The following is a 9,441-nucleotide window of genomic DNA, read 5'->3' on the forward strand; positions in this document are numbered from 1 at the left end:
TTGTCTGTGGGTCCTGACTGACTGACTGACTGACTGACTGTAGCTTTGGAAGCTGAGCTGGCTGAATAGACCTTTGGGTTGGGGTATGCTGGTTTCGGTGTTGTTATCATGGCCCCAGCTATCTAAAGTTTTTAACCGCTTTAATTAATTTTAATTGTTTTAACTGGGTTTTATCTTGCATGCATTTAAGTACAGGTAGAATTCTATGGTACGTGGTGGCGGTGGATCTTTGGGGTCCATAAGGGTAGGAGATTGTGGATGCCCCAAAGAACCAAACGTGTGCCCTCTGGTGTACAAAAGCCCCGTTTTTTTTAACTTCTTATTTGGAGGTCCTGATGCAGATTCTAAGCCTGCCATGTTGTAGCTAGACAAAAAGTTAATGTATGTTTTTGCTGTCTTCTAAATTCTAATTCCAAAGCCACAGTGTGCGAGTAGGTTCATAAGCAGTTATGCATGTGTGTGTATGGAGCGGTGTGTGCCTTGCTTTAGGCAGGTGTGACTGACTATGGTGCTGCATTCTCTTCTTTGTTTAAAGCGATTTTCCTTCCGTTGATGCATAGTAATCTAAGGCAGGCATGTCCAACTCCCAAGAGACTGCTATCTACTTCCACTATCAAAAAAACCTGGCAGTGATCTACCCATTGAATTGACGAAAGTTGGAGGAAGACCCAAAGCTGTTGATGAGCTTTTTTGGGGGAGCCAAAAATTGATCGGCCAGTAGATCGCAATTGACCAGTTGGGCATGCCTGATTTAGAGGATGTGAATGGGGCCTGTTTCCTAATGGAGGTGATGGAGATTTGAGTTAATTGTGCATCTAATTTGTGCCCATGAGCTTATTGAGATTTGAAAGGCTAATATGATATGCATTCAGAACTGAGTTCCTTGGATTTCCCACCCACCCAGCCTGGTGGCACCACTTGAACATCCATTCTTGACCCATCGCCACCTCCCGAACTCTCCCCTTCCTCCTGCTTCCCAGCTATCCCCAGAGTTGGGCTCTAAAACTGTCGCTACCTGAAAATTACTAAGGATGTGGCATTATAACCTCCTTTCTCTCATCTTCAGTTTTTCAGTGTATCATCGATGGCTTTTTTCAAATACAAGGAAATCCTTTTTACTCCACTGGTCCACTCAGTGGAAACACTCAGCTATGTAGAAAACGAATTCCAACTGCTGGATGATGATACTGTGGTCGTAGCTTACCCCAAGTCAGGTCAGTTGTGCGATTAAGTAAATAGACTCTCGATTTAGTTGGCTTAGTGAGGTACCACTTTGGATGATAATATTTATTACATCACTAACTTTAAATATGAAGCTAACAAAGAATATCCCCTCCCCCACGCTCTTTCGATACTTTACAACTGTGATGCTCCATGAAAGTCAGGACAAAGAAAAGTTATCTCAGATTAAGAAAAGAACAGGGGTGGGGAATAATAAAAATACAGAACTATACATGACACATTTGTGCCTGGAAATTTCACTGCAAAAGATAATTGAACTTGAGCTTCAAAAAGAGAAATTTTCTAGCCAGATTTATCACTGCAGTGAGATTCAGCCACACATTAAACTCAGAGAGATATGTAGGTAGATCCCTCTTCACTCTAGATTAAGGTTACCAGATTTGAATCCGGGGACACTTTTAAAATTCAGTGGATTTTCTATGGGGACTGATTTGTAAATCCGGGGACTGTCCCCAGGAAACGGGGATGTCTGGTAACCTTACTCTAGATGTCAAACTTTCAGTTCTGAGGGTCCCCCCCCCACTCTGTGTAGGCATCTAAATGCCATGGAATGCAACTCTAAGCAACTAAACAAAACATGAAGGAGCATCTCCACCCCCATCATTCAGCCTGGACATTGAGGTCCAGCTCCAAGGGCCTTCTGATGGTTCCCGCACTGCAAGAAGCGAAGTTACAGGGAACTAGGCAGAGGGCCTTCTTGGCAGTGGCACCCACTCTGTGGAACACCCATCAGATGTCAAGGAGATAAATAACTACACAACTTTTAGAAGACATCTCAAGGTAGCCCTGTATCAGAAGGTTTTTAATGCTTGTTTTCATTATATTTTTAGATAAAGCTGCCCAGAGTGGTTGGGGAAACTCAGCCAGATGGGTGGAGTATAAATAATAAAATGATGATGATGTGTGCACACTTGTACAAAAAGGACAGGTGTGTTGCAGCAGCTCATGCTTTGTACTCAAAAATCGCAGACAGTTTGTCTTTAAAACAGCCCTGATTCCTACGTAGCTGCCTACGAAAATGGAGGTCACCATGACAAACTTGCATTCTTGGGATACCTTAACAATGAAGGTAGAAGAGACCTATGTCAAAGGGAACTGGAATGTTCAAACTTATTTAATAGAAATATACTTGTTTAAATTGTCCAAAATTATTTGTGGGTTTTTCAGAAAACATCACATAGTCCCATTGACAAAGGCCAATAGTCTGGAAACGGACCACAGTCTACCTTGTGCCCACCCCTCTTTCTCACACTTATCTGGGCAACTTAAGTCAGCACCCGCCTTCCAGAACATCGCCCACCTTCTCTTTGCACAGTCGTTCTTAGGACAAAATTGTTTGGACTCCTGGCTGGAAACCAAAGGAGGGGAGAAGGCTCTTGTGCTCATGTTTTGCTCCCTGGTTTCCCACTTGCATCTGGGAGAAACAGGATGCCAGACTCGATGGGCCACTGGTCTGATCCAGCAGGCTGCTCTTCTGTTCTCATTTGCACCACACTCAGCAAAATAATATCATCAACTTCAGCATGTTATACCATTCCTGATTTTTGGGAATCTTGTCGCACAGGAAGGTGCTAAGTAGCTAGCTGTGGACAAAGATCCATTCCATTTCTTGTGATCGTCTAATTGATTTCACAAGGGAGAGACATTAATGCACAAGTGGTTTTACAGAAGAAGACTGTGACTGGTGGATTTCCTCTTAGGTACTCATTGGATGGTGGAGATCTTGGGCTTAATCCAGAGTCAAGGGGACCCCACATGGGTTCAGAAGGTACCACTGTGGGAAAGGGCACCCTGGATTGAGATGGATGATCATTTGCAGATTGCCTTGAAAAATCCTTCCCCAAGGATCCTGAATACTCACCTGGCATTCCAGCTTTTCCCCAAGTCCTTCCTCCACTCCAAGGCCAAGGTAAGAGAGGAACAATGGACACATCAAGCCTGTCTTTGGCTCCTGTCTTTCTGACACACAGATGTGAGGGATTCTGCAACACTTGACACAGCCTGTTTACAGGAGGATGCCATTTTTGTACTAGAGAATGGGGAGGAATATTGGAAAGCTCCTTAGCAGTTGCCCGATTGCGGGAGAACTTGAATTGGTCATGGTCCACATGCATGGTCAGCCCAGGTCCTCACTGCAGGCTTCTCCTGTTTCCATGTCAGGCTTTATTATGCGACGCTTTATGGATTATTTATCTCACAAATTAAAAGTATTTAAAGAGCAAAGCTTGAATGACCATTTAAAAAAAAATGGCATGATTTTATTTATTTCTTGGTGGTGTGGTGAGGCTTATATTTTTTGTATAGTGTACGTGTACAGATTTGTGTCAGCATCAACTGGGAAGGTTCTCTTTCTATTCATTTATTGCATTTCCTTGGTAGTGAGAGGTATGGGGGGTCAGGGTGGGGTTAATTGTCTGTGGGTGGCTGCAGTGCGGTTTGTTTGCATTTGTGAGGGGAGGGGGAGTGCTTGTTGGGTCAGGTAAACCAGAGTGATTCTTATGCTGTTGGTGGATTCTTGTTGTTATCTTGTTGGGCTGTGTATGTGATAAAGGGGAGCCACACTGAGGTGAAGGTGTCCTCTTCTATTGATTCCCGTGTTAGTTTCAGTTTATTGGTTAACTTTTCTAGTAAGGCTGTTACAGTTTTTAGTGACACAGTGTATTCTAGTTTTGAGGGATTTTGTTCCTGTTTGCTAATAGTCTGGAGTCCTTCCCTCCATATTCGTAAAATGGTTGTTTTATCATTGATTTCTAGACAGTCAATTCCCCTTCTTTTTTGTTCCATGAATTTAAGATGGGGTTTTTTTTTTGCTCCTGTTTGTTTGTAGTGTGATGAGAGAGTCATAATGTCTTGTTCTAATTTACCAATTTATGCAGGCTCCTCTGGTGACCGCTTTCATTGTGTCCCAAAGGAAGGGGGTTGTTATTTTGCCCACATCATTGTCCTCTCCTGTTTTGGAGAGTTTTCAAGAGACTAATCCCCCTTTTTGGAGGAGGAAAGCACTGTTTTTTGGGCTAGAATGTTAAAATGTTGAGCTTTTTTTAGGGGAGCCAAAGTTCTTGAGCTTCTTTTGGGGGGTGCCAGTGATCTAACAGTGATCTACCACAGACATCCAGTTGGACGTGCCTGGAGTAGACCATTTGAAATTAATGGTCCTATGTTAGTTATGCCCATTATTTTCAGTGGCTCCACTCTGAGTAGATGTCACACTGGATACATTCAGTAACAGTAAATTAAATAACAATTTGTTACCCTTTCATGGGGCAGTAGTCAGCTGCCACACTCTGCCTAATGTTAGAGCCGAGATGGCTGCTCTCCCTAAATGTGGTCCTGTATCTGTTACAGATAGTCTGTACACTGCGTAACCCCAGAGATGTGATGGTTTCAACCTACTACTTCAGGAAAGGCCTTAAAGATTGCAATGATCTAGAAACTGTGGAAGAGTTCATGGAGAGTTTCCTGAGTGGGGAAGGTATGGAAGGAGGCAAATCAGCCAGTCTCCTTTGCTGTGATTCAGCACAATGTCCGCTACCAGAAAGGCTCTCTTCTTAGCTCATGGAACAGCCTTGACAGAGAAGTATAATTTGCAGTTGGATACATGGAGAAGAGAAGAAATGGGTGAAAGTCCTATTTTAGTCATTTTCTTTTTAAGCAAATTAATAAATGTCCTTAACAAATGGGTAAGACTGGCACCAACATGAGAATAGAGTGGAACCTCACATTCAGTGTTGTGGATGATAATAGACATTCACTGGTGGCAGAGACAAAAACAAACAAACCTTAACAGAGAAAGCTGCATTCAAACCTTTACTTCTCCCCTGTGTGGATAATGTCACTACACAGATCAGTCACTAGGTGGTGCTGGACATATGCCAGAGTCAATGTTTTCTGTTACTTATTTTGTTTTTGAGGGACAATGCAGTCATTCTAAGTCCCTGACAGGCCAACTTGAATAAACCCCACCTAGCTATTCTAGGCTGCATCAACAGAAGTATAGTGCCCAGATCAAGAGAAGTCATAGTCTCACTGTCTTCTGCCTTGGTCAGACCACACCTGGAATACTGTGTCCAGTTCTGGGCACCACAATTTAAGAAGGATATTGACAAGCTGGGATGTGTGTAGAGGATCTTGACCAGCATGATCAAGGGTCTGGAAACCAAACCTTATGAGGAACAGTTGAGGGAGTTGGATATGTTTAGCCTTGGAAAGGGCCCCCAGCCCCCAGGAGCTGGCACCTATGCTGACTGGTGTTTTTTCTACGTCTACAATGGCATTCTCTCCCTTCCCAGTGAGACCCAGTGTGGTGTAGTGGTTAAGAGCGGTAGTCTTGTAATCTGGTGAACTGGGTTCGCGTCTCCGCTCCTCCACATGCAGCTGCTGGGTGACCTTGGGCAAGTCACTCTTCTCTGAAGTCTCTCAGCCTCACTCACCTCACAGAGTGTTTGTGTGGGGGAGAAAGGGAAAGGAAACTGTTAGCCGCTTTGAGACTCCTTAGGGTAGTGATAAAGCGGGATATCAAATCCAAACTCTTCTTCTTCCCCGCACAACTCTTTACATTTCACCATTGCTTCCTCTTTGCTCTTCCAGTGGGTTATGGTTCCTGGTTTGACCATGTGAAAGGCTGGGTGGAGATGAAGGAGAGAGCCAACATCTTCTTCATCACCTATGAAGAACTGCAGCAGGTACAGGTCCAAGCTTGCCTGTGTTCATGCACTACCAGGTTACGGGCCCAACTCTGACATCATTCATGCATGAAGTTGCCAATTTTTTGTTTTCAAAGATTCTGGTACTATTGGCCAGACTGAGGAAGTGCAAAACTCCTTGCTACCCCTACAAGAGTTATGAAGAAAATAAGAATAGTAATAAGAATAATATTGTACCCATTCAAATGGGCGGCTTGCTTCAGCCACTCTGGGCAGCTGCCAGCATATATAAAGACAGAATAAAACATTAAAGCTTAAAAAGCTTCCCTATACAGGGCTGCCTTCAGATGTCTTCTAAAGTTTACATAGTTACTCATCTCCTCAATATCTGATGGGAGGGTGTTCCACAGGGTGAGGCCACTACCAAGAAGGTCCTTTGCCTGGTACCCTGTAGTTTCACTTGCGTGCCAAGGCCCAGTGACTTGCAGTTCCCTAGTGGGTAATAAACACACGGACAAAAGTATTTAGGCTTATGGGTTCAAATAGGCCACAACTTTATTGGTTACAGATGTGAGCGGTTTGGTTTAGGCACTGGGTGACGCTCAACTCCCGCCCATCTGCAGGGAGTCCATCTAAGGGCAAACCACCAATAGGAGGAGCCCTATGACTTACATCAAGTAGGGGCACCCCAAGGGGTCCCTGCTGGGGTTGTGGCATGGCCCTAGCCTATGTCTGGGCATCGGGCAGGATCCACAACCCCGGATCCCTTTAACAGGATACCCTTAATGAGGAGGAGCAGGCGGAGACTACAACTTCCCCTCCATCCAAACAAAGGCTTACCCAATGCCTAACCTCACAAAGTTGTGACGATTGCTACAAGGTAGGCAAAAACCAAATGGCTGGTGCCAATTTGCCAAGTGAAAAAAAACCCTACCCGACCCCAACAATATGGCAGCTGACATTTGTCCATAGCAAGGTCATGTCATAGCAAAGCATAAAAAAGAAGGCAGGTGGGTTGGGAGATCTGGCAAAGGACGAGGGAGGAGGGCCACCTGGCTGTGCCACAGATTAAATTACCCATGGCCACACCCCCAACTGGCACTGATTGGACAGCTGGGCAACCCTGGGCATGGCCCCACCCAACGCTGGTGACGCAGCCAGGATGGCACTAGGGGGTTGTTAATCTCTGCCCCCGCCAGATCACTGCAGTGGTCAGGATGCCTGGCTGCAAATCTGCCCACTGGAAAAGGTGAGTGGACTTCTCACAGTGAGGGAACCTCCAGAAGGTCCTTGGTGTTAGATCTCAGTGTCTGGGCTGAACCATGGGGGTGAAGGTGCTCCTTCAGGATTTAAAGGCAAAGAGCCTCATATCATGCACAGAGTGCCCTTCCTTTCTTCTGCATTGGAGCAGGTATGTCAATAGGTTGTGTCATTTCAGGGATGTGAAAACTAAATTTTTGCAAATTTATTCAGTGAGGTGCCTTAAAAGCAGGTTTTTGGGTGTGAGGATTTCAAATCTACTATTTTTGTGATTGGACAACATTTAGTTTGGTAAGACCACATAGGAATGAGGAAAGTCATGTTACAACTTTTTAGCAGCCCTCTTTTTTGGGAAATGGAATGCTGAAAAATTCAGCACCATTTAGTAAGACAATAACCTGCTTTTCTGCCTTGAATGCAATGCCTCTTGCTGACTCTGATGACTCCTGGGTGCTGTGATGGCTGAGGAGCAGCTGGAGACAGGAGGGGTTCTGCACAGTGATAGCAGTGAATTCCACATCCTCATGGCATCTATCTTGCCCAAATCACATACACCTCTGTGTGCCTCTTGATCAAGGGCAAGCTCTCTACATCACATGAGGATTCACAGCCATTTGCTTTTGCTTTCTGCAGGACCTTCGAGGCAGCGTGCAGAAGATCTGTCATTTTCTTGGCAAGGAGCTAAACAGCCAACAAATTGAGTCTGTGGTGGAAAACGCCTCCTTCCAGAAGATGAAGGACAACAAGATGTCCAACTTTTCTTTAATACCAGAGAGCATTTTTGATCAAACAAAAGCAAAGTTCATGAGGAAAGGTAAAAACATTGGACGCCAAGGAATAAGGCCATAATGCTGCATGCCAGGGGTGAAGAACCTTTTTCTTTTTCTGTGAATGTCTATTGCCTCACAGAAAAAGCCAATCCACAACTAGGCCAGAAAGTGGGGACAGTTTGCCTGATATCGTGTTCTCTCTGTGCAACATCTCACCTATGTCTAGCTTTGTTGCATGGATGCCCCAATCAAAACAAGAAATGTTCTGAGAACAAGGTTATGCCTGTAAGATTTTGAGGCCTGGATAATTCTGGGGGTGCCTGAAAGTAGGTTGCAGATTCTCCAGGCCATCAAGACACAGTAGTTGCCTCAGGGTTGTCAATGCAAGATTTGGCAGATTCTGTGCCTTTCACATCGATTTGGAAAGCAAGCAGAAATTCAGCAGGCAGAGCAACAGACACACAGTTCATGGAGATCTCTGAGGTGCAATAAGAAAGCATGGCTGGATGAGATACCCAGCTGGTCCAGGTATCCAACATGCATGCATTAGTGCTGCTGGAAAGCCAGATCAGGAGGGAGGGAATGGCTGGGGATGGGCTCAGAGCAAAAGGCTAGGGGGCATGTGTTTACTTCCATAACATCAGCCATCTGAGGGAGCTGCCACATGTCTGAGCATGAGAAAGAAAAGTGATAATTTGAGCAGAAGTAATTTCATGCAAACTTCTTTGTGGTTTCCACTTGCTCTTGTGTTGTTCTAGGGATCTCCGGGGACTGGAAGAACCACCTGACAGTGGCGCAGAGTGAACGCTTTGATGATGCCTATCAGGAGAACATGCATGGCGTGAATATGACCTTCCCATGGGACCAAAGAGTCCGAGATTGTTGCTCCTGCTAAGAACCTCTCCTCCTCCTAAGAACCACATTCTTATGTATCATATGGTTTGGCTATTTTCTGCTACCACTGCGCTAAATAAACATACCTGACCAGGAATGGAACAGTTGTTCTTTATTTTTTGACCAAATCACAAAGTGCCTTTAGAGCTTGGAGGTCCTTCTGCAGCAGCTGCAGGAGAAATGCTGAGATCGAGACGCCCCTTGAACATCTCCTTCATAGATCTGATGAAGGCCTTCAACCTTGTCAGCCAAAAAGGACTCTTCACACTCCTCAAAATAGGATGTCCACAGAAGTTTCACGAGATGATTGTGTTCTTCCATTATAACATGCCCGGCACCTTCCAGTATGACGGCACATCCTCAGATGCCTTCCCTATTTTGTTCTTTTCTTAAATGACCGAACTGCTCTTATAAAAGTTCCTCTTTGAATGTTAAAGAGCAGAGTAAAATGAATAAATTTACCCTTAATGGCCTGCACTGGCCTGGAACAAAAGAGAAGTTTTCAACTAGTGTTTAAAAGGTGGCAGAGATATCTCCTACTGAATCCCTGTTGTCAGGGTGTTCCACAGGGCAAGGCCAATGATACTGAAAGCTTGGTTTCTTGTTGTCAAATGAGACACACCAACTTGGGG

At 44.8% G+C, this 9,441-nt stretch overlaps 1 protein-coding gene across 1 annotated transcript; it reads left to right on the forward strand.

Moving 5' to 3' along the window:
- The first annotated feature begins 1,010 nt into the window (after positions 1 to 1,010).
- On the forward strand, positions 1,011 to 9,087 carry LOC128418547 (sulfotransferase 2B1-like). The gene is made up of 6 exons (XM_053398308.1): positions 1,011 to 1,214; positions 2,943 to 3,151; positions 4,588 to 4,714; positions 5,830 to 5,924; positions 7,779 to 7,959; positions 8,674 to 9,087. The coding sequence occupies exons 1-6, from the start codon at positions 1,085 to 1,087 to the stop codon at positions 8,808 to 8,810; spliced, it is 879 nt and encodes a 292-aa protein (XP_053254283.1). The 5' UTR covers positions 1,011 to 1,084; the 3' UTR covers positions 8,811 to 9,087.
- The last annotated feature ends 354 nt before the right edge of the window (positions 9,088 to 9,441 follow it).

Source organism: Podarcis raffonei, chromosome 8 (assembly GCF_027172205.1).
Source record: "Podarcis raffonei isolate rPodRaf1 chromosome 8, rPodRaf1.pri, whole genome shotgun sequence".
In the NCBI taxonomy this organism is placed as follows: Eukaryota; Metazoa; Chordata; class Lepidosauria; order Squamata; family Lacertidae; genus Podarcis; species Podarcis raffonei.